This window comes from Sinohyriopsis cumingii, chromosome 1 (genome assembly GCF_028554795.1).
Source record: "Sinohyriopsis cumingii isolate HCF-2022 chromosome 1, ASM2855479v2, whole genome shotgun sequence".
In the NCBI taxonomy this organism is placed as follows: domain Eukaryota; kingdom Metazoa; phylum Mollusca; class Bivalvia; order Unionida; family Unionidae; genus Sinohyriopsis; species Sinohyriopsis cumingii.
The window spans coordinates 88,391,979-88,418,682 of record NC_142961.1 but is presented as its reverse complement, the minus strand read 5'-3'; the positions used below and the strand labels follow the sequence as shown (position 1 = coordinate 88,418,682).

The window sequence follows — 26,704 nt, the reverse complement described above, 5'->3', positions numbered from 1 at the left end:
ACAAGTATTGTATATATGAAAATAAAACTTTGAAATCTGGAAGATATAAGTAATCATTATTCTCCATTGGTAATTTTCAGTACCTTCAATCATTAATGAGTGTAAATTAGTCATAAATTTCAGCACTGAGAGTGTTATGAAAGTCAATAAGTCTTATTGAATATTTATTGGTTGATTTATTCCTGTGTGTTTGACTCTTTGTAAATCTTGTATAGCATGTTGTACATGATAACATCCATATTCTCTTCTTTTTTCTTTCTATCTTCTTTGTTTTCCAGTCATTAGTATAGTAGTGTGCTTGTCTTGTTTTGTATGGCATAGAGATTGTAATTTTGCAACTTATTTTGTTTTAGTTTTCTATTGTGGGGTGATAATAGTATGGAACTTTCATTGTATTTGTGAAGTAATTTCAGTGTTTTGCATTATTGTCTGCTAATTTCCCCTCATTTCTTTATTTCCCCATTTTGCTTCCTTCCCATGTAGAATCCAGTTTTAGAGTGGTTGCAAATAATTTTGACATAAAAGTATTCAGTTACTTGATTAACAGTTTGGTAAATATGATCTGCATGCCCAGCCTTCTGTGATAGCATTACCATGGCAACTAGGGTTGATTTTTGAGGATCTTCACATGGGGAAACTTGTAGTTTATCTGCCCAATCAGGAACAGGTTTGGAAAGAGACTGGATTGAGGTAAGGAAGTACTGCTTAGTTTCCATACACAAGTTTTACAAGTTTACAGTTACACTTAAAATGTCAGAAAAATGTGTTTGTTAATAGCAGCCAGTTTTCAGCCTGTTACACTACAGTTCTAAACAGTGATTATTCCAGAGTGTCTGATTGAACAAAGACCTGTGTTCATTCCAATTATTTCCACCTGCTAAATATTGTGGAATGTGTTTGGATTTATTCCTTCCATAGATCAATTTCAGCTTTAATTACTTTCTTTGATCAAGTCCAGCCATTAATTGAACTAACGGTGAATGATTCAATTGCTTTCCACCCTAACTGGATGTCTGAAACTGCTGCTGCTTCTGTAACTTACAGCATATTATAATGGTGATGTAAGCAGTGGTAGTGGAATGGTACTAAACCTTGCAGAGTGATACATACACACACAGCTAATGAGTGATCATTGGATTATAACAGCAATACAGTATCAGCAGCATCTGGACCAGTGCTTCAGTCAGGAACCAGTCTGTCTATGTGGAAGCTTTCTTCAAACACAGTACCAGTCAGACCTACAGTGGACACAAAGGAATTGCATAGTGAATAACACATTCCATATACATGTTTTGTGGAATAAGAAAAAGGTGTGATGTTAAAGGGGATTTCATATGAATTAATAATGAAAGGAATTTCTTTCTGACCACAGGATTTGTGTAATTCCTTGAAATTTGCTGTGCGTTTCTTGGAGGAGAACTATGTAATCAATATGATAGACATTAACATGACATAATGTGCACATGTCATGTGTGAAGTTGTCAGCACTGGTAGATTTTCCAGACCTTGTTGTATTTATGGCATGGATTTATTTCTTTAATGGATTGTTTTGCAACAGTCAGATTCATCTTTAAAAAAAATGGATTGAAGCTTTAGTCTCTACCACTAATTTTAATGAGAACCATTGGATAATTGTTTTAATCTTTTGTTTAGAGTTGTGGCTAATTAGAATTGAGGTCCAATCCCTATGCCATACAGATAGGACCTGTTGTTCCACTAGTCGTTATTCTTCCCACATTTGTCAAGCACATGATATAGGAGCCAAACCCTTTGCACTCACTGACCATGAGGATGTACGTGTTTGCACATCGTACCTGTGACCTACATCTTACTCAGCACAGGCCTTTGGCCCATCTTTTGTGTTTTACTCTCCTTTGGGGTCTTAATTTTCTACACTGTGTGTCATTTACTGCAGCTCTGCCGAATCCACCTGTGAAATTGAGAGCCTCGGAAATTACAGCGGACTCATTGAAACTTACATGGGAGCCAGGTGGCATGGGGCCTGTCCTGTCATACACAATCCTGTATAAGCCTAAGCATTACACAGGCGATTATGCCAAAATCTTAGATATTCGGCAGACCGAATATACCATTGATCAACTACAAGCATATACACAGTACGAATTCCGAGTGTTGGCTTCAAATAATCTTGGTGATGGAGTACCAAGTTCTCCTATTGAAGTAGTGACCGGCGAGCTAGGTCAGTATTCTGCACGCCCATGTAAAATTTTATATTCTTTTAATGATTACATGTAACTGCAATCTGTAACAATCTTCACAAGAAATGCTGTTAACTAAATCTCTTAACAACAAATCAGTTATATTCTGCACTTCATGTCATTTTCAAATAATGAATATCTTAGATTGTTAAAGGATTGAGAAATTATGCATTTAAATAGATAATACTACATATCTCTATTATCAGTAGATTAATACTCTTCAATTCCTTTTAGCTTTATTCTTGCCAAGGTTTGAAACAAAATTGAAAATTTACCTTTTACAGATCTCCCATTATATTTAAAATACCATAAACACTTGCTTCTAAGTCACGTCCAACTGCAGGGTGCTCAGACATAGATGTTCCATTGCACAATACACTAGCAGAGCTGGGTCTATGCAATTCATTAGGACTAATCAGTTTAAGAAACAATATAGACTCTGATCTGTCAGTGCATTGTGTGATAGCATATCTGGGTATTTCTTGTTTGAAGTTGAACTTGACTTATATGTATATGAGTATATACAATATATCCTATGGTCTGTAATTTTTGGTACAACAAAAATCCATAAATCATCATTTACTTATATTTATCTTTTTTGTCTATAGGATTTGTGCTTTCTTCTTATTACAAATATGTCAGTATTTGTTTTTGGGAATCACCCAAGAATGGTTGGTATTTATGTCTTTACCTATTGAATTCATGCACCCTGCAAAAATATAATTTAAAATGCGAAGATAATGTAAACAATTCAGCAGTTTGAATTTCCTTTACTGTATTACTGTAGTCTGGAATACATAGTTGAATTTATGTCATAATTGTTGCTTATATAAGTTGTTTTGGTAGATTACTAACTTCATGTAATATTTACCTTTACATACACATGCCTGTATTTTTAATCCCACTGTAAATTTATTTATATTCATTGTTTTGTTATTATGTAGAGGTTGAAAAATCCTAAAATTACACTTGTCCAGTTGGAGAATAACCTCCTACTCCACAGCTGTTACAGAAATATTAAAGTTGATGATTTTACCAGCTCAGATTTGATCATGTGAATTGTTATTTTCTGGAACTTATTCTTTGACCCTTTTAACACCAGATGGAAGGAATTACAAATTGAAACCAGTCTTATCATCCTCTGGTAAGGGTTTATTAGTATTGAAGAGTGAGGGTGAACCTGAAACATGAGATTGAAAAGACAAAACAAACTTCTTGTAAAATAGTATGGACTTTTGATAAACAAAGTTAACAATATTTCTCAGTAGAAGAGCCTTTGATAACACTGGTCAACCATGAAACGGCACTAACCTAAGCAGGCAGTGATTGAAAAATTTCGCTTCACTGGTAAAATTTGGTATTGTTAGGCTTATTTTGATTATTTACCCTTATATAAAGGATATTAAAAAATTTCTAAAATTCTTCTTAGGCTCCTGAAGTTCTAATTACTGATATTACTTGCATGAATCACTACATAATACCTGCCCCCAAAGAAAATAGTCCCTAGTGGTTTCCAAATACAGTATTCTTGGTGGGCCATTCAGAGGGGGGTAACTGGGTGAGTATTGCATAACATAACCTTAAGTACCAAAGGAGGGGTGGTGAATGTTTTAAACAGATTACACACACACATGATTTATGTTAATGCAAAAGCAACAAAAAGAAAAACATATTCACACTGTCAAAAGAAACAAAATAGTTCAAGTTAATTAATGCCACATAACATTGACTGAAGTTTTTTTTATATGTTCCATGTGTATTTATATTAAAATCTAAAAGTTTAATGCAAGATTAAATTTATTTTAAAAAATGTGAATGATGCAAAGTTGTAATATGGGAGAACTGTATATTTTTGGTGAATATTCATTTGCATGAGTTATTCTACTAAATTCAGCTAATTTTATTTCTCTTGCATAACCACTTTACTAATACAGTGTATCTAGCTGCTATAGATAGACTTGACATGCCAATGATCATCTTCCTATGATAGACTTGACATGCCAATTATCTTCATCTTCCTATGATAGACTTGACATGCCAATGATTTTCATCTTCCTATGATAGACTTGACATGCCAATTATCTTCATCTTTCTATGATAGACTTGACATGCCAATGATCTGCTATTACCTATGATAGACTTGACATGCCAATGATCTTCATCTTCCTATGATAGACTTGACATGACAACGATCTTCATCTTCCTATGATAGACTTGACATTCCAATGATCTGCATCTTCCCATGACAGATTACTACCTGACTCTTTTGATCAGCTGCTCATGTTGCAACTTTCCCATATTATGCAGAAACTATAAGAAGTCTTGCATACAGAACATAAAAAATAGAACTCAATGATTACTAGCACAGTAATTTAGGTTGCATCTGTTGTTAATTACAATTTGCTACCATTTATTTGCCCCTTGGCACTCATTTGCATGGAAGAATTTTGAAAGAGTTGAAATTGCAGATGTTCGGGTGTTTTTGTGAATGATGGATTGTTTTTCTATCCCATTCTGGAATATGGAGGAATACCATTACCCTCAAACCAGTTTTATGCAGATGATGTGATTGGGTTAACAGCACAATATACTATATCTTTCAGTTTAATACTACAGGCTGTGTACTTTCCTAAATTGCAGATAATGCTGTGTTTTTCTGCATTTCTGCTTGGAAAATCTTAAACACCATATATACTTGCATGCAAGTCGTATCTAGATTTACTGTCAAATAACATGATGGCAGATTCCACTCTATGCTTGTTTGTTTTTGTTTTTTGGGGAAGGAGAGGAGTAGTCAGTAGAACAAAATATACACTCTGATCTGTTGGCACATTCTGCAACCAGATTCTGCCCTTTGTTCTTTGCAGTTGGACCAGGGTTATATGCAAGTATATATGGCATATTTTGAAAGCTTGATTTGATATGGTTTTGGACAAGATGATTAAAGAGAATAAGAATTAGAATTTGGATAGTTTTATACATTTCAGCTATTTGGAAGTACCATATTTAGTTGCTTATAAGTCGAGTCCAACTGAAAACTACACAGACCCAGATCTGCCATTCCATAATGCAATGTCAGATCTGGGTCTGTGCAGTTTATCAGGAGTAATCAGTAGAACAAACAACAGACTTAGTCTTCAACAGCATTATGCTATGTCAGATTAGGATCTTTGCTGTGTGCATTTTGACTCGACTTATATATGGTAGTTTGCAAGGCACTGTATATACCTACTATACAGACATGAGAGGTAGTTTGCAAGGCACTGTATTTACTGTACAGATAGGAGAGGTAGTTTGCAAGGCACTGTATTTACTGTATAGAGATGATAGCTTGCAAGACACTATATACTGTACAAACTATGAGAGGCCATTTGCAAGGCACTGTATATACTGTACAGACATGAGAGTAGTTTGCAAGGCATTGTACATACGGTAGAGACATGAGAGTAGTTTTCAAGGTAGTGTATATACGTACTGTACATACATGAGAGGTAGTTTGCAAGGCACTGTATTTACTGTACAAATAAGAGAGGTAGTTTGCAAGGCACTGTATATACTGTACAGAGATGAGAGATAGTTTGCAAGGCACTGTATATAATGTACAAACATGAGAGACCATTTGCAAGGCACTGTATACACTCTACAGACATGAGAAATAGTTTGCAAGACATTGTATATACTGTACAGACATGAGGTAGTTTGCAAGGCACTGTATACACTCTACAGGCATGAGAGGTAGTTTGCAAGGCTTTGTTTGACATGAGGTAGTTTGCAAGGCATTGTATTTGTGAGAAGTATTTTGTAGAGATTACCATGAGATAACAGAGTTAGAAGATTATCTCATGTTTTTCTAATTAAATGAAGTTGCCTAATTTCACTGCATGTAAATAATTCTTGATCACTGTTAGAATGATTTTAGAGAACTGAACATGTGAAATTGCTTGTTCTGGTGGCAAGTTGATTCAATATTTTACCTTCTTTTAGTTATAATAATGTACTCTTGGTACCCCGCCTATCAGTTAGAATTAATTACAGTTTATACTATTCAGAGGTGCAGCTAAAATAAATAAATTCCTTTGTATGAGGGCCTCAAGGTAGATTAGGTCTTAGCTAATTGTGTTACCCTCTTTAAATAAGGTCATTATTATTATTATTATTATTATTATTATTATTATTATTATTATTGTGTTTTTCTAGGGTTTGTGTTAATTTGACATCTTTGGAGTGTTAAAACTTGTATGGTTTTTAATACCATTACTGCACTGTTATGCACTTGTTTAACCGATTCAGCCCCGATCCCGTCTGTAGGCGTGATGAGGCTGTACCCTACTTCAAAGCCCTGCAGCATCGAGGCCATTTAAGATAGACCAACGTGGGTGGTATTAAAAAAAAGCAGACAGATATAGCTCTAAAATGGTGTCAAATAATCTGGAAGTTCTAGTTGCACTACAAAATACAGAGAGAAAAAGCTCATTTTTTGGACCCGGTTTTTTTTCACCCAAAATTCGCTCGAGATCGGAATGCGATTTTGTGTCCGGATTTTAGACCTTTTGGCCTCAGATCTAAGGCATACCGGTCTTAACTGAACACAGACAGGTGAACCTTTGCAAAAACTAGGATATGGTGGGCATTTGGAATAAATTGCGGTCTCCATACAAAAATGATGGGTCTATTAAGCAAAAAAAAAAAAAAGAAAAAAAGAAAAAAAGAACTTCAACTTTTACCCTTCTGCTCATGTGCAAGCAAAATCACCAATGGAAATTGATGTTTCTAATACAACTAGGCATTATTCTCATGGATAATCTGTTGAAAACCGCTGTATTACGATGTGTTCAGAAATAGCACCCCAAATCTCGTTCCTACGCACATTTCAGACAAAAATGACAAAAACCTCTGGGGCCGAATGAGTTAATAAGCTAAAATATTTGTGACCCTGAAGGGCTGAATATGGAGTCACTGTGTTCAGTTTTTTTGTTTGTGGTCTTCACTAGAACAACATGAATATATAATTATCTACTGCATTAAACTGTCTTTTGGTGGGTATCAATTTTTATAGTTTTATGAAAAATGAGTTTTGTTGTCACTTTAATTTGTGGATTTTGGAAATAGTCCTATAGTTTCCTTGACAGGATTACAAGTCCCAGGGTCTTTTAAATGTATGATTTATAGTATCCATAGTAACCCTATAAAAAAACAACAGTAAATTATGTTCTTAGTAAAAGTATGGGCTCTGTTTAGGGTAGCCATATCAATGGATGAATGATACAGAAGTCATTAAAGGATAAAACAGAATTAATTCCTTCCTGTACACAGTGGGCACTAATTAGTGACATGATGTGGGAACTTTTGCACACAATTCAGATAAAAAAAAGAGAAAACATATTGATTCTTGAGTGTTTTATGGGTTTAATTAAATGTGGATACAAGGAAAGACCTCTTCAGCTAGCCTTTTCTTTTCCACAAAGGTCACACAATGCTTTTGCTTGACACAAGAGCCATGTATTTGCTCATGTAGAACTTTATAATAATGTACTCTTGGTACCCCACCTATCAGTAGTGGCCAAAATAGACACCTGAATCATAAATAAATTTAGTGAATTCAGATACCCACTTCAGTTTGTATAATGACAAGAAAACATTGTAATGTTAACTGAATTATCCGTGCAGTTTGACCTTTCTTTGGAAGAATTATACGGTCAACCTTATTAATACATTGTAGTTATTTTTTGTCAAGTATGCAGTTATACAAATCATGGCCATTTGAATGCCCATCTTATCCTGTAGTTGGTTTCCTGAAACAGTTCTTTTCTTTAGGGCTTTACAGAGGAAATGTAAGAGAGTGGGAACCTTTATGATGCACCGATTGCTAATGGATCCTGTCCTTGATATTCTTGTGTTATTTTCATCTATTTATAGACAAATTGAACCACCAAGGATGTTTGCATTTCATCAGCAAATTGATGCTTACTCCACTCCCTTCAAAAACATATCTGATGATGTGAATGTATTTGATTTCAAAAGCTCCAAGGAATTCTTTTGTTCTGTGTGGTAAAGTAGATTTTATACATGTGTCAGCATGTTTACCACAGAAAGATGAAGGTCATTCATCAGTGAAAATGGGTTGTCAAAACAATTTTGTACTGCAGACCCTGACTTGCTATGACCATTTGTCATGACTTTGTTTCCTTTAATTAAGGAAAAAAGACATTATTATGTCACATGGTGACATGGTAGGCTCTTTCAGTTTCTAATTGTTGCCTGCTGCAAGCATGTTGAAGGTTATTCTTAAGATCTTTCATGCACGAAAAACAATAGCTTAAAAAAAAGAAAACATGATCAAAGGAAAGCATGATGCATGATATTTACCATTACATGTATATTTTATTGTTTATACTACTTTTGTAAGTTTTTCCTGAACAGCCAGTGTTGCTACAAGATCTTTTTTTCAATCATAGCATTTATTAATTGAAAGGAAACTAGAGGGAATCAGGATAGCTCAGTTTGTGGATTGTCTGATTTGTAATCCAACTGTCTTGTGGATTGTCTGACTCATAATCCACATGTCAAATAGATTGTCTGATTTGTAATCCAGATGTCTTGTGGATTGTCGGACTTGTAATCCAAATGTATTGTGCATTCTCTGACTTGTAATCCAGATGTCTTGTGGATTGTCAGACTTGTAATCCAAATGTCTTGTGGATTATCTGACTTGTAATCCAGATGTCATGTGGATTGTCTGACTTTTAATCCAGATGTCATGTGGATTGTTTGACTTGTATTCCAGATGTCTTATGGATTGTCTGACTTGTAATCCAGATTTCTTGTGGAGTGTCTGACTTGTAATCCAAATGTCATGTGGATTGTCTGACTTGTAATCTAACTGTTCTGTGCCTGGGTCAGCTACCTCATTGTATCATTGGGAAAGACACCTAGCTTCCACATCCTTGGCATTGGTATGCCTATTCAAATATAGGAAACAATCTGTTAAAACGTATAAAAAGAAAATCAAAGGGCACTAGGAACTTGTAGGGAATGCCATATAGGTAACCATTGCTGCCCAAGATATTTTTGAAACTAATTTTCATTTACAGAAATTGTGGTTGAAAGTACAAAAAATCAAAAAAGAAATAGAGATTTCAGGCTTTCTCCTCATTAACAATTCTAATTTCTATAATATTTACTTTTATTATGTGGCTGATGTGATTAATGAAGCATAATATTGCAAACATTGAAACATGCTGACAAGGTATTAAAAGAAAACTGTACATACAATATTGTAATAATGTCAGACAGTAACATATAAGCATTTACAGCAGAAACGTTACTGTATACTTGCAAATCAACAAATGAAAAAATATGAAGAAGTTGGCATTGAGAGGATGGGGGAGTAAGGTTTTTATCTACAGCTTAGGTGGTACATATTTATAATGACAATATATGTACTGGAGATATAATTGCTTAAAGTAGAGATATAAATAGCGATCAAGCAGATCTCTTAGTTATAATTATGTAATTATGGACCACCTTGAAGATCTCCATGTTGACTTCAACCAACTGCAAGAGGTTACTCATTAATAATTAAGTTATATTTATGATATGAAGCATATTCCTATTGTTCAGTTTCTGACAGTAACATATTCTGTACAGTCTAAGTGATAATCCTTTGTGGTTTCTGGTTCACTGCATGAACTTCTGTTACTAGAAGAGAAATGGTTTTTAAAAAGATTTATTGTTCAGTTCATAACCTGTGCATTTCTTCCTCCCAGATAGTAATAGATGGGGGCTTTCTTCTAGATTTGTATTTGGCATATATACTTGCTTATAGGCCAAGTCAAACTGCAAACAACCAAGATCTTTGATATATCATAGCAATATGTGTCTGCAGATCCAGATCTTTGTTGCTTGTTCTACTGATAACCCCTGTCAAACTGTAAGACCCAGATTTGCCACTTCATTATGCAACAGCAGATCTTTGTTGCTTGTTCTACTGATAATCCCTGTCAAACTGTAAGACCCAGATTTGCCACTTCATTATGCAACAGCAGATCTTTGTTGCTTATTCTACTGATAATCCCTGTCAAACTGTAAGACCCAGATTTGCCAGCTCATTATCCAACAGCAGATCTGCATCTTTTCATTTGCAGTAGGACTCAACTTATAAGTTAGTGCAGTCGGTACGTTTGATCTAAAGATTACAGTGAAGGGTAGTTTAGAATTTCCACAGAGAGGATTCAGTTTGAAGTACTTACTAATACCACAGAATACTACTCTAATTTCTTTGCCTTCATCAGTCACCTTGCAAATTTTTTTTACAAATATCACAGCGTTTTGAAGGGAGATAATTCTTTTGTAGTAAACCCAAATTGAAGATAACTGAAGACACATTATTCAAAAGTTTTGCATAAGAAGCTTAGTTGTGAAATTGGTTTGTGATTTGAAACAAATTTTTTTATTTTTTTTTTGAATAGGAGTAATATTAGCCACTTTACACAATATGGAAAATGTGAAGATTGTAGAAAATTTATGAAGATTTCTGCTAAATATCACAATAATATGCGAGTGTCTTTAAATAACCTTAGGTTGATTTTGTCAGAACTCATTGCCTTTCTGATGTTGAAGGAACATTGTCTATGTCATTCATGCTTACGTGAATGTTATTAAGGCTAATATCAGCAACACATAACGAATTCAGGGTAGTAGTAGTATCATATACTAAGGGTTGTTGCCAAAGATATATATCAAACAAATTTGCTTTATCAAGACAAAATGAAAATATTATTTATTTTATATTTTATAGTGAAATATTGAAATATATCAGTGGGAGACAAATTATATTGCAACAGTGGCAATATCTCATTTGGAACTACTCTTTACCGATTTAGGAAAAATATTTGTCCTTGCGTATGTTGTTCAGACCTATAGTTCCATATCAAGGCCTATTTCATATTTCTTCTTCTTCTGCTCCTTTTTTCTCTCACACTATTCATTTTGCTTCTTCTCTCTCTCTCACATTTTTGAAAGGCTATACATGGCAGCTGGTATAAGTGCTGGAGGAAGAACTCAGAAAAAAACCAACAGGAACAACCACTTACTCAATGGAAAATTAATGGCAAGGTTTTCTGACATTCCCACAGTAGCTGAGCCTGGGACTTGAACCCACGCAGACCCAGGTGAGATGTCAGTGATATGTAAAGGCAAGCACCACTTGGCTACCTGGGTTCCCTATTTAGAAAGAAACAAACAGAAGAATGAAAGTCCTTATGAGTAATTTAGTCATTGTATGTGAGCCAGTTTGCCAGTAGCTTACTGTTGCTCGGTGGTTTTCACAGGTTCTTCCTCCACCAGTTATTCTGGCCGTCATGTATAGCCTCTCATGAAGTGAAAAATGGCATTAAACACAACAACATTCTTTTAGCCAAGCAGTGGATTCTTTTAAGTCACTGAATTAATTTTTCTAATATTGTGCATCAAGGGAGAATCTCTTTAACAAATTGTTATTAATTTATTGGGAATAGTAGAATGGGTTGCCTCTAATATATTGTGAGATCATGCCTGTCATTCCATCTATCAAAAGATTAGGAAACTCCATATCAGCTCCATACAACAGATATCTGTAAATTCATAATTAACTGGTTGATAGTCCCGTACTTATCATTTAAAGCTATATTTTGCTAAACAATCAAAGTTTGGTTAACAGTAAGATTATTATAATTATTAAAGGCTCTCAGACCCCTTTTTCTTAACAATTTAATTTGTCATTAATTGGTATGAAATCATTGTGGATACATAATTAGTAATTCTTGTAGTTTCATGAATCCATGGATCACCTGGACTTTTCTTAATAAATGACATGTACAGTTTCAGTCTTTACAAGTAATAAGTCTGAGTTTTATTTGTTCATTATTCGTGCAGTTTTTCCTGCTAAATATATTCTCTCAATAATTATTATGGTTTTTTTTTTAATTAGGTAGCTATGCTGATTAGTTGGTGGATTGATCTCAAATGCCAGAAGTCAACTTAAATATTGATGTGCCTTTTTAGTGGCATAGCTGTTTGGAAATTGATAAACAGTGAATACTGCCATGGGGTCAGGGATACATTCAGTACATCATTCTTTGCTAAATAAGAGTCATAATAAAATAGCTATAGTAAGGAAAAAATGCTGACTTCATTTAAAGTATCTGCATTAAGTGATTGCAAAAGCATTGACCATGATGAGAAAAGAACCAAGAACATGTAGCTGATGCTGCCAATGCAGCTGTTCATTACACAAACCATGGGGGTGATAAACTAGTGTAAACAATCACTTCAGGTTAAGCTATATCCCGGCTACTCTAGCTGACACTTTTGACTTCTTGCCTAAACATTCTTTTGCTAAATGCATAACCATTCTGGTATACAGTATCAGATGGAGATAGTTCAAAACCAGTTTTGCAAGCTGTACAGGAAGTGCTGATAATTTGACTGATTCTCTTATGCCAACAGCAGAAGATTCAATCAATAATTGTTGATCTAGAACCATTTGTGGGGAAGTGGTAGGTGACCAAGTGGGATAAGGATGAGATAGGTTGCAACTTTTAATTGACAACATGCACTGAGCTTCCTCCTGATGGAAATCAATGGCAAGCTTTTATTGCCTTTTGAAAGTCACACAGGATTACCTTTCCTGCCATCTCCCACTGGGTTTCTTTGATCAAACTGTCCCATATGTTATTAAGCCTTAGTTTTGTTCAATCTTTTGTAAAGAAGGTATAAAAAACACAACTGGGTATAATTTGATTGATGCATTCATTTTGATCATATCTGAATTAACCAGTTGTCCACAGAAGTCTGTCGATAAACCATATAAAGAAAAACTTAAGTGTTAACAAGGTGCCTTCAGTAAGCAATGTTGATGGCTTTGTTGCCTTCCTTCCAGCAATTGCATTGAACTTCAGAATGTACCATTTATCCATCATTTGACATGGTTTCCAGTACAGTGGATGAGAACATTCCTAGGTTTTCAAAAATAAAAGAAGAGAAAGAGAGAGCTATTACTCTAAACAATGTTAATTTTTTCATAGATGATAAATACTTACATTTAAGAACATTACACCTGGAATTATTTGCTTTATTATTTTAAAAAGGCATGGGTAATTAGTTACTTTAATTGTAAATAGGGTCTGTCTGATAAGAAGCCTTTCATAATAGCTTAATTGTTGTGAAAAACATGTACAATGAACATGAATGATACTTATCAATGTGGGGAGGGGTATTGTGCTGGAACTTAAGGGGAGTTGCTACTCTTTACACTGACAGAAATACCATCCGAATAACATTCATTTTTTAGCAGATGAAAAGGAGAAATAAAGAATTCAAATTGTCTATTATCAGGTAAAATGTTCTGAAACAATTATTTGTATAGTATTCCTTGATATTGATATTAAAAAATTTCAAACAAAATTCCTAAGACATGATTATCCCTTTCAAAGTTGAGTAAAATAGCAAGACTTTGTTATGGTTGGATTGGAAACAGTTTGAATACAGTTCTTGTGGTAAAACTTTCTACAATTAAATCTAGCTGTGTGATTGATTACCAGTTCTGAAAATATTTATCAGATTTCCAGATTCTTATTGATCTGACTTTTTTTAAAATATTGTTTTTTTGGCACTATCCATACTGACTTCAGTGGCTACCCACCATTACTAGTCTTGTTCATTTATCCCAGCATTCTCACATTGATGCAGTAGACTGTATCACTATTGTATTATTAAGTTTCCCCAGCATTTTAACATTGATACTGTTTCACCTTCTAGTATTGTTCAGTTACCCCAGCATTTTCACCTTGTTGCAGTAGACTATATCAGCTTCAATGTAACATTGCTCTGAGCTGCTTATATCCAAGGAAACCAAATAAACAGTGGTAAGCTTGGTTTTCATACCTGATGATTTTTCAAAAATACACTCATGTATGTTATTAAGTATCTAGCACTCTAACAGTTTCATAAATAGTAATGTTTCCTTTTGTTGCAAAAAATTTTATTGCTTTTTTGTCTTAGAAAATATGAAACAATTTAACCCTCTGGCTTGATTGTTTTAAATGTGAAAATTTGACAGTGAAAGTGGTATTCAGAAGCATGAAAAAAAGATTTAGCATTTCTGCCAAATGGCACATGAACTTTTGTTTGGATTTCTTTTTTATATACAAAAAAATTATTATGGATTTTCATACATAATTATTGTGGACTTGTGTACAAAATTATTGTGGACTCACATGCAAAATTATTATGGACTTTCATACAAAATTATATTGGACATTCAGCCAGTATTTTCCCTGTCCCACTTTTCTTTGAGGAAACAGTCATATTAACACTGATATTTACAACACTAGATTTAATCAAAGATCATGAAAGACCTTAGACATTCTGTTTCTTTTTGTTGTCTTTTCAGGTATATCTTTCTGAACTTGTTATAAATAATACCCTTGCTCTGTGTGGTCAATGATTCAGTCATGAGTGTAACTTAACTGCCAGTTATTCATGTTCTGAATGGGTTCTTTTTTTAATCCTCACTAGGTGGTAAGTCTAAAAATCAATGAAGGCTTTTCCAGAACACAGTTTATTCTGACTTCCATGCTTGGGCCAGAACTTAATTACTTTCTGACAAAGACATTGGGGAATAATGACTTGGAGTTCATCATGTTATATGTGCTTTCTTTTTACTCACACCCCCCCCCCCCCCCCCCCCCCGAAGAAGACAGAGCTCAGTAGGAATCACTTTCATCCACCCATCACTCCAGCTTTCCATTTGTCTGTCCATCAGCAATTTGGTTTTAGCAGGATAACTTTATTTTATGGACTTTAACCAAATTTGGTATGCAGCTTTTTTATGATACCTGGGAAAGACTTTGCCTTTTATTCATTATTTAAATAAGTTTTGACCCATGATTGCCTGACTTTCTGACTTTCATTTCTGCAGCTTAATTGTATGATGGAATGTTGGATTTTAACCAGATATGGAATGCATATTTTGATTGATACGGTAATGATTTTATTTCCAGCACTCCTTGATGACCTTAGCAGGAGTTAGTCCCCAGAATGCCCATTCCCATTAAATTGGTTTTGTTTTTGCTCCACAACTTGACCAAGAACTTTTGGCTGTAAGCCTATTTGGTACATGGCTTTATGTTTATCACACCTTTAACAAATTTAATTTGTGGCATTCCATGACGTCATTTACAAAGAGTTATGCCTCCTGATTGCAAGTTCTCTCTTGTTTTATGTTTATGAAGCATTACTTTACTGAAGATTGTTGATATCAATCAGATGTTTCATGTAGTGTTATGATAATGAGATCTTTTAAGAGTTTCATTTCTGGCTTTCTACAATTTATAGTACATACTCTGTTAGGTTTCTGCAGCATAACTTTTCTAAGAAATTTGGGATTTCAACAAAAAATTAGCTTGCAGCTTTATATTGAAAAGACCTTGAGGTAGTTTTGATTTTTTATAATTCCATAAGATATTTTGATCATTCAACACATATATGGCTCCTTCATTTTTTGTCCTTCTGACTTTCATTCATTCCCATTGCATTACCATACAAAGGAATGTTGGATTTCAGATAGATTTGGCGCTCAGTTTTATATTAATGATGCCTTGGATGAGTTTGATTTCCTACATTTCACATCGCATTTGGAAAAGTGATGGAGTCTGAATGCCCTCTCTCATTTGTTTCCCTGCATGTTCATTTGTTTAAGACTCAACAGTACAAATAATTGCTATAAAGCAAGGTTCTCCCTAATGCATCTATCACTGTTTGCTCTGATTATATATTCATTAATTTTAAGTAGTGCTTCAGAATTGCTGTCATATGCTGAAGGTCAAGATTTTTGCTGTTTCACATGTAGCTGCAGTGACTGATTGGTCAGTACATAATCAGCTGGCATCTCTTTTGCTGTTTGGATTTTTTAAAATAATTTTTAAAAAAATTTAGATCAAGATCTCTTATGTATTTAGACATGTTATATATTTTGTGCACAAACAGGAAGTGGCACATATTTTCTTAGTTACTAATGGGCAAATAACATGTAAGGATACTTCCAAAGAAACAAGACCATACTAATTTGTTTATATCAGTTTATACAAACAACAGATCAAGATGATAATAAACATGAAGTCAGATGTCTATAATAATTGATAGTGTAATCTCTACTAATGGATCATGCTTTTAATGTGACTTATTAATTCAAGAGAAAAGGTATTTGCAGGTAGATATCATTATCATAAAACATAAATACAGCTTAGTGCAGTATAGGAAAGCTCCTCACTATGTTTTCTTATAGTCAGTGATGATAGGAACACATCTGAAATTCTTGTTTAGTACAATAATTGAAGGCTCTTGCCATGATTTTGTATGTCATGTCATGGGATTCACTTTACAATTTCTGAATATGATTCCAAGTCAGAGAAGTCCACACAGTTTTGATTACCTGCTCCAGGTTTAGTTTTTGTCCTTAGTCTTTGGATAAATGCTTGACTTTAATTACATTGTTTTAATTTGGACATTGATCTGACAACACATACAATTTAAGTTGATTTTCAGGTGATAAGCTAAATGTTCACTTTGAACAGTTGCACAGATGACCAGAATAGTGCACCAAGATGCATTGTGCAGTGTTGTTTACCTTATCACCAGGGAGGAATCTGACAATACAGTTAGTTCCAAACTACACTTGTACTTGATAGGCATGTGATGAAAAATTGGAATAATATTGACAATGTTTTAAGTACAAAGTGTTTACTTTGACATCAGCATAAGAGTTGCGCAAAATTTACATGAAGCAAATTCCATAATGACTGTTGAGTCTTCATGACACTGTATTGATAGTCATCATCAAGCTATTGGACTGGGCTGATCAACACAGGACCAATCTGGTGGTCTGGTCTAGTGGTTAGAGCATCCGCCTCAGATGCAGGAGGTAATGGTTCGAACCCCAGCTGAGTCATACCAAAGACTTATAGCATTAAGAGGTTAGTGTTAGTGCTGGTTGGACTGTGACATGCATGTTACCTTGGTAATCCCATATTTGAGGATAAGCCAGTTCCCTTGTTTAACAAAGTTTTCTCAAACTTTTGTTTTAAAAGGTATTCTCGGATGATCAGATTTAAGTTGACATTGTTGTCCTATAGGCATCTCATGAGAGAAACACCGTGATAAAGATACCTGTAATAGACATGTACATTTTGGAGCAAATTCTACTTCAATTAATGATGATAGCAGACGTACTCCAAAGAAACACTTCTTGTCAAAACAGATAATCAATAGAAGTCTAATCTAGACCAGTCCCTAACAAGACTTTTCCTTTCATATCTGGAACTTGTTAAAAAGTGTTTTTTTTTTTTTCTTCTCCTGAAAATAAAATCTGTTCTCTGAATATTTAAGACCATAAAACTGTAAGTGGTTTATGTCAGTTTTCCCCCAAAATGATTTGAGTTGTTTCAGTAGATTGCTAAATAGGACAGGAAAGAAAACATCTCTTTGAAATAGAACTGAGTATATCATCCGGTGTTATAAATTCATTTAGCTATGTGGGAGGGACATGTTATAGGGCTAAATATATTTATTTCAATTGGTATGGTATTTATATAAGTTTTCAAAGAGAAAATACATTTGTATATAAATTTTCTAAATCCTCTCCATTAATTTAATACTGGTACAGTATGTAAATGAAAGTGAAGTACATCTTTATTTACTGTTAAATATAAGGGTTGAGATTCTGGGTAAATATGGTATTATCTGAGCAGCAGTCAGGGGCAATGGTATTATGTTTCAGTCCAGGCTGAGAAATTCAAACAAAGGCCTATAGCAGTTGGATTATGGGTTTGTAAAGCTAATACACCCACAAAAAGTTTCATCAGGTGGGCTATTTGTTTAGAAGAGCCATTATGTACAAGTAACCTTTCCAGGCTCTGTATAAAATACCAGTCAACAAGAAGTTAACTTGTGATCTTGTAGTTAGTTCTAAATGAAAACAAACAACTTCATGATGTATGAAAGTATTTTTTAATTCTGTTTTAAATACTAGTAAGAAAAGATATATAGACACAAATTAGTATTAAAATATGCTTCTGAAATAAAAAATTGTTTTTGGCTGAAGAAGGCTGTGATGTGTGTTTCATATTTCACTGATTTTAAAATTAGGTTGGGCATTTTTTACTTCTTCATTTTTCAATAAACATTATCTATAAATCAAATAATATTTCCAGCACTTCAAAGTAATGGGCAAAACCGGCTCAATTATAGTCTAACTAGACCAACCCGTTTGTTTGGAAAGTCCATTAAGCATGAAAGGTGCTGGGGATGCGTGTATTAGTGCCATTTTGGTCACAGTCCAGTTAGAAATTATAAATCAATGATTCAGTTGACTTAGTTCTGTGCACTTTTTATCACATTTAACATTTTCGTTATTGAAATCGGATGGGGGTGTACAAACACACAGGGATGTGAAGTCAGACTATTGATACACAAATCAATTTCGGCAATGTGATTTTTAAAAAAACAAATTTTATACCATTGTGGGAAAAGTTTAGGGTTGGCAGTAAGAAAGAGGAACATTCCACCAACTGGAAACACATTTATTTTTATTATATTTATTTGCCTAATCAAATATTACTTGACTTCCTACAGTTAAAGCTTCACAGCACATGTTAATGCCATTTTTTACTTGCAATTCAAGAACAGCAACTCTTGCATAACTCTACATTGTATGCATGCACACTTTGAAACTATTTATCTGTATAAAATTCAATGATAGCAAGTTTGCCTTGATACTCGAACATTAAAATTAGTGACCAGTTGTTGGGAAAGTTGAATCTCATTTAGTCAGTATAATGAGCTTAATTTGGTATTAATTAGCTTATTAGGAATAAAGTTTACAAGTAATTTCCTATTTAATATGATATTTTTGGAAAATCTCATGTACAATATCAGTTGCAAAAGTGAGTGTGTGGGAGGGTGGATATATGCCTATAATCTGGATTATATAAATTAGATTTTGTGCATGTTGGTATGTAAACTAGAGTTAGATAATATGTGTGCAACTAACACAATCAGACCATAAGTTTAGCTCAAGAAAAAGGGGGGGGGGGATGCTGTCTCTGAAGTCCACTAAGATTGTTTATAATTGTGGGGTCAACCATAGTGCATAGGGAGTCAGCATGAAGAACTGGAGTTATTAGGGTTATATCAAATGCTGAAAGGAAAAACAGGCCTTAGCACATTTACATTAGATAAGTGCTGTTACAAATAGAACCAAGTATTTCCTCCTGTGTAATAAATTCATTTAACAGGACCCAGCTCATTTTGTATTTTGTTTTCCTTAATTTCTTTTTAAAAGTGTAACAACAGTTTCTTGAGATGGCATAAATAAATCTGTACTTGTTGGTGTAGTTGTCATTGATAAATTTGATAAAGGCTCACAGTATTTTTAAGGAAAAACCTGACTGACCTAAGCTTGTACTAAAAAAATTGATCTTGTGGAGGTCTCCTCACCGTTCTTCAGCCATTTAATTCAAGTCTTCAACTTTATATGAAGTTTGTTTAAAAAAGTACTGACTAAGAAAACAATCTTTCTGTCCATAGACAATGTGGTCCCTGAAATGCAACTTGGTGTGGTAATTTTTTTGTCAAACATCATATGTGCCATTCCCATTAGTAGAAGCACTGCTAGGTCCAAGGTCAGAGTCAGTGGACCTGAACATGTAATCTTCCATTCTGCTTGATAAATCAAGTTTCTTTGGCCTAATTTTCAGCAAGCTTGGTAAGTAGGATGACACTATAAGTGTTGTCTATACTGGTCTTTTGGTATGGCCTGTTCTTTCATTTGTCTGTCAGCACATGTTTATTATCACTTCTGCTTCTAAACTACTAAGAGGATTGCAATGAAACTACACACACACACACACACACATGCATGCACATGCACACACACACACACACACACACAAGCACACATCTCAGTATATGTTGGACCAGAATGAAAATTGTGCCTCTCGGACATCCAGTGTGCCACCACAGAGTAAATCTTGAGAATCATTTTTTATCACTACTACTCCTGAATGAATGGTCATATCAGCATGGTTTGTTTTGCTTCAAGACATCTTGTGATGTCTAGTTACTCCTAAATGAAATGATGCAGAGTTAACTTCCAGTATGGCCACCATATCAGCCATCTTAAATTCTTGTTATCTCTCCTCCTGAATGGAAAGTTCCCAGAAATATTTTCTCATGGTTTCTAGTTGGTCCTAAATGAAAATGATGCTAATCTGACCTCTTATACAACCAATGTGGCAGCCATCTTATTGCTATTCTTCCAGGATGGATGGACTTATCAACATGGGGTTTTCATCAAAAGACTTTTTATGATTTCAAATTGGTCCTAAAAAAAAATATGCTATTCTGAAATATAAACTGGAGGCCATGACAGCCAACTTGAAAGTTTTGTTGGGCTCCATCTCAGCCAATCATATTCACAGGATCAAGTTGTCATCCGACTTCATGAATAATCCACAATGCATCAACCTATTGATTCTTAAGCCCAGAAGTCAAAGATGAATGTCATATGAGCTAAAACTGTAATTTTGGGTTCTATATGATAAGCCCACATTCCTCATGTTTCCTGTGCCCAAGTGTTTATCAATGTCATATTTGTATTACGTATGAGCAAGGGCAGCATCCAGATGAGTCTGCAATTCTGTGATCAACAGATTACAGTCTTTGTGATTAGCTATGCGCAACTAGACTTGAAATTGCAAAAATTATGTTAAATTTACATTTTTAATAGCTTTGGTTGGCTGGGAAAAAAAGCATTTTTCTGGTGTCCTATGAAATTCACTGTCACCTTTATTCAAAAAGCAAAAGGTTGAATGCATTGTTTTCTCCACATTAAGTTACATTCAGGTTTGCTCTACATTAATAAAAAATGACATTTATCTGTCCAAAATCTGAAGCCACTAGCTTAGGGGTTAAATTGATTGACTTATGACTAGAAAGGTGTAGGATCGATTCCCACCATTGGATCATTCTAAACCCTCTTTTGTAAAAAATTAATAATGACACTCTTTTGAATATAACATGATGCCAAAATCCACTTTATAGACTTGATTGATTACATAACTCCAGTGGCCATGCAGTATACATCGGTTATCAGTTAAATTGTTTTGTTTCCCAGAATGTTTTTGCAACTCTTAGGCTACTGCATCATGGCATGACTGTGCATGGTTGCTGTCATTAATTATTTACCTGTAATTTCCAGCTCTCCAGGCTCAGATGAATTACTCATCAATAGTTTTTCTCTTTGAAATGTGTAGTTCATTCTGCCTTGGATGTGGAGGGGGGCATATACTATTGCCCTGATCTGTTTTTCCTTCTCTTCATACTTTTGTGGGCTTAGTCATCCAAGTGGTTTTTGAGACATTCTACTTGCCCTGAACTGACATGTTTACTGCTATGGAGGGCTAACTCTTCTTCCAAGCTGACTATTGGTATTTCACTATTTACTTACTGTAGAATAACTATGGGAGGTGTACGTGCCTCACGTTAATTTCAAGAACAACATAAGCCCAAAACACCTTGTTCACAAATATATCTATGTCTCTAATTAGTAAACAATAATAGATGAAAAAGTCATACCTTAGCCATAAGAAATTTGACAGTGGCCAATTTACAAAACTATCTCTTGCCACCTTAGGATTGCAGAATAGGTTAGATGTGCTCATATGCATGTTGTAAAAGACATCTGATGGGGACAAGAATTGTAGTGGATCATTGTTTAGCATGAAAGATTCATAATCAAAAGGGTTCTGGTTTGAATCCTACCTCTGTATGTGCCTGGGTCATCCACCTTGATGTGTCCTTGGGTAAAGTCCTTTATTCTATTTTGCCGTGGCAGTGAGTAAACAACTTTGTTGCCGAGACAAAAAAAAAACCCTTTCAAATCAAGCATTGGTTCATCACTTTTAATTTTGTGCTTATGTTGAAAATTAATATAATGTAAAAGAGGGGAGGAAAACAGTCTGGTCATAAAAGTTTTGCAGATCCCAGTCTAAGAGCATTTACCGACAGCCAGTCTAGGTCTCAAAAGAAGAATGTGTACATATCGAAAGAATCAGTTAATGTTGTCAGATAAGATCCGATGGAACCAGTGATACAATACTTGACTGGTGTTATGTACAGGAAAAGGAAGTAGAACAAACTCTGTTTAACAATAAATTGTGTACATTGTAAGTATGTTAGCATATATATTTTGGTGTTCAGAACTTACTTTCCATCATGGGTTAAATCCAAGACTTACGTCCTGTTATTTTAAGGTCTTCAAAATCGGCCAATAAGTGTTGAATTTTCTCAGATGTATCATGAATTGAACAAGGTCTTTTAAGATGTTTGGACAATTTTTCCATTATTGATTACAGCTGACATTAATTTTTACATTAGGAGACAAAAATAGGACAGGCTAGCAGGGTTGGAAATACTGAGGACAAGGAATCATGACTTCTGTTGAATTGTTAGGTTTGGACAATGTCAGCCCTGCATCTGCTATCCAGTACTCTTAATTTCATTTGTAATAAACCCAGGTGGCATTGGGCAGGACCTGCAAGTGGGGTGGATATGTCTTGCAGTAGTTGGTGATGAGGGAGATTTAAGGATTAATGCATGTCTGAAAATCAAAGAGAAATGGTTCACAAGAGTCAGAGGTGTCAGCTGGGATCATTCATGGGGCAGATTGCCAGGACAGTATTTGTGTTTTGCTTCTTGTCCAACTGTGCAATTGTTTCTTCTTCCTATCACATTCGTTGTGTGCTGATGATCCAAACATATTTAAGGGGAGAGAAGGTAGGACAAGTGCCATTGTGAAGGGAGGGGGGTTGAGCAAACTGCCCAAAATGACTTGCACAACAAAATTATAAATATTCTTTGAAATTGCTTTCAGCTATTGGACTTTATCAGAGAATTTCTTGTCCCAAGACACAGAATTTTAATGAATATGCAGAAAACCTGCTCAGCCAATCATTGCAAACCTGAGTAAAATTTTTCAGAAAGTTGACCCAACTTGAGCTTTCTTGCTGTTTGAATGAGTAGATCAGAGTTTCTATTCTGAACACAGTTGCTTTTTTCAATCAATAAAAATGGCACTTTTATTGATGCATAGTAGCTTGGTTAATTTTTTTTTCTCCTGACATGTTCTTGTTTAGGACATCTTGTTTATGATGTGCTCTTGTTTATGACAAGTTGTTTATGCGTATTCAAGAAAAACAAAGAAATCTTGTTGCAGGTAGCCATAGATGAAAATGAGCCTTCAGTGTGTTTGCCCATGCTTGCAATGATGAATCTTCCTCAATACATGAAAATATAGCATTGTAGGGTACACCATTTTCCATTGTATAATGTATTGTTCTACTAAGTAGTTCAGGTTCAGCTATAGTCTGATGACATTGACCTTAGGCCAGACACATATTAGACTTAAATTAACATTCTTCCAAGTCCAGTTTGTTTTGCCATATGTTTACTCTCTAGCATAGCAGCAATGGCAAAATAATCTGCAGATGCTTTCCTTGCATCCCTGTCCATTTTATTGACATGGAGTGTACATCCATCAGTAGAAAAATGCCCAGCCAAATTTGGGTTACTGAGTGGAAAAGGCATTAGGTTACTATAGGGAACTCTGTCCAAGCCAAAAGAGAGTGCCCTGGTAATGACCAGTTGATTGCTACATGTAAGAAAATAAGACAAAGGTTCACATCTCTTCAGAAACAATATGTAAAATGAAACGTTATTCAACTGAGAGCATTGCAAAATTCATATATCTTGTACAACCAAGGGATAAAATAATGGCCAGTGTAAAGGGCATGCTGCTAAAAAAAGGCAGAAGAATATCAAACAAGAAGGGAAAATCAAATGGCAGGCTATATGTGGATGGTATTTCCTTGAGAGATGTCCATGACAGGTGGTTGTACTGTACTAGAATAAAATGTGTATTCTTACAATGGCACTAAAAAAAGTTTCTAAATTGAGGAGGTTAAACATTTGTGAACGTCCGGTCTGCAGTACAGTGGAACCTTGTTAATCTGAACAGATTTGTTCCCAGTGAATAGGTCTAGATTAATGAGTTTTCCAGATAATTGAATCGAATCGTGCATAATTTATTTGGAATGTCATCAGACCATATACATGTACTGTACATGTACAATTATTTCCTAGCTGTACATGTACTGTACATTCAATAATGGTTGAAATAAATTGATGAATACATGTACATCTATTGACTTTTGTTTATTTTATTCATTTATAACATGTTCTTGTACATACATGTAAACAGAAGTTTAAAAAATTAACACATCGAACACATGACACTATCTACATGTATTCACTGTACACATGTCAGTTTCCTGAAGAAATATGTGATCTTTGTCTGGAATCTTGGGCAGATTGATTTGCAATGATTCTTGATAGTGTTGATAGATTTTCATTGTGTTAGCAAATCTTTTTTATGCTGATTAGTATCTTTACTCGTCTATGCTTAATTGATGGTGTCGCAATAAGAATGTCAAAAGTGAAATGCATAAAGGTAAATTAATAAAATGCAATCATTTTTATAAGTTGTATTTTACAGCTATTGTTACTGCTAAGGAGTCGATAATTGGCATTGCTTTTTATTCTGAAATGAAGCCATACACAGCCCAAGCTTAAATAAATCAACTTTATTTGTACAGTCATCAACAAACTGCGGAGTTTTACATTCCAGTAGTGAACAACAAACTTAATGACACACTTAATTTGTTAACCATTTGTTACATCAAGAGTATGGACAATTAGATCCCAATATATTTAATTATTAATGCCACCTTTGGTGAGTAGCATTAAAGCAGACATTGTTTGTACAATTGCTGGTTACAATATGGTCATGCTGCTTGAAGTTTTTCCACACACATGGTCATATGATCAATTTACAACTTTAATGTGCCACTAGAATTTGACTAATAAGACATTGATAAATTGATACACCTCCCAATCTGCATAGGTGAATTTATGTTATCCAACTGACTGTATTTTTAGTATATGATTCTTTGAATTGTATTATTTTTGGACAGATTATTTCCAGATTATCAAGGCAAGGTTTTTTTTAGTAATTTTAAACTTTGGTTGCCGATTTTCAATTCCAGATCCAGAATGTGGATTAATGGAAAAGATTAGGAATTCTGTTCTCACTGAACTATGTCCAGATAGACAGGTGTCTGGATTAGTGTGTTTCCTCTGTATATTGTCAGAAACTTGGATACCATTATGACTCACTATAACACAAAGCCTTGAACTGATGCCTTTTCCGTTTGCGGGTGGGGTGGGGGTGTTTGGCAAAATTTTCCAATGTATATGAGAATAGGGATCTCCATTTTCCATAAATGCTCAGGTACAGGTTTGTTAGGACTAATCGACCCTGATCTGTTTGCATATCATGCAATGGTAGATCAGGGTTTATTTCATTTCCAGTTGAACTTGACTTTTATGTAAGTATGTACAGTACACGTTCAGATTTACTGATGTATCTTATCACAACAGTTATACTGTCGTAGATCTCATGTTTTATTGGCAACATATGACATTATTAAACCAGTATAGTCAAGTTTAATTTCAGATTATTGAAGATTGCTATTTTTTTAAGTGTACTGGCCCATTGTGGTGCAGCTGGAGTATACATAACCACACCTCATAAACACAGCACATCATGTAAAATTAAGTATTTTATTATGACAATTACCCACTGTGCATTACCTTTTACTTTTTTGTGCATGCTGAAAATTTCATGTAAAATGGTTGACAGATGACTGTGGTTGGCAGTCCATAGGTACCAACAGATGTTATGGTTTGAGTGACATACATACATATATGTATATATATATATATTGACCTCAATTTGTCAGCATGCAAATTATTTCACTGTAGAAATTCAGCATCCATGGTATCCATTGATTAATGATAACTGAAGATATTTCTGTTACGATATTTTTATTTGATAAAAATGGAAGATGGTAATATGAGATCTTACAAGCGCAGGTCCTCACCCTTGATCTTTATTTTATGTTATTGAGTTGAACACTTGATTAAAAACATGAACTCTTTAATTTTTAAAGTCTGCTTTGAACCAGTTGCATTGAGTTAAACACTTGATTAAAAACATGAACTCTTTAATTTTTAAAGTCTGCTTTGAACCAGTTGCATTGAGTTAAACACTTGATTAAAAACATGAACTCTTTAATTTTTAAAGTCTGCTTTGAACCAGTTGCATTGAGTTAAACACTTGATTAAAAACATGAACTCTTTAATTTTATAAGTCTGCTTTGAACCAGTTGCATTGAGTTAAACACTTGATTAAAAACATGAACTCTTTAATTTTTAAAGTCTGCTTTGAACCAGTTGCATTGAGTTAAACACTTGATTAAAAACATGAACTC

At 34.4% G+C, this 26,704-nt stretch overlaps 1 protein-coding gene across 11 annotated transcripts in view; it reads left to right on the top strand.

The window, feature by feature from the left end:
• The window catches only part of LOC149807303 (receptor-type tyrosine-protein phosphatase delta-like), a 434,670-nt gene that overhangs the window by 254,061 nt on the left and 153,905 nt on the right, over positions 1-26,704 (top strand). For 9 of the 11 annotated variants that reach the window (XM_089965081.1, XM_089965090.1, XM_089965142.1 and 6 more), the window contains one exon: positions 1,916-2,200. The exons of the other annotated variants lie outside the window; for them this stretch is intronic. In XM_089965081.1, the coding sequence (XP_089821207.1) occupies positions 1,916-2,200 (285 nt within the window). The remainder of the gene's footprint in view (positions 1-1,915; positions 2,201-26,704) is intronic. 11 annotated transcript variants of the gene reach the window in all.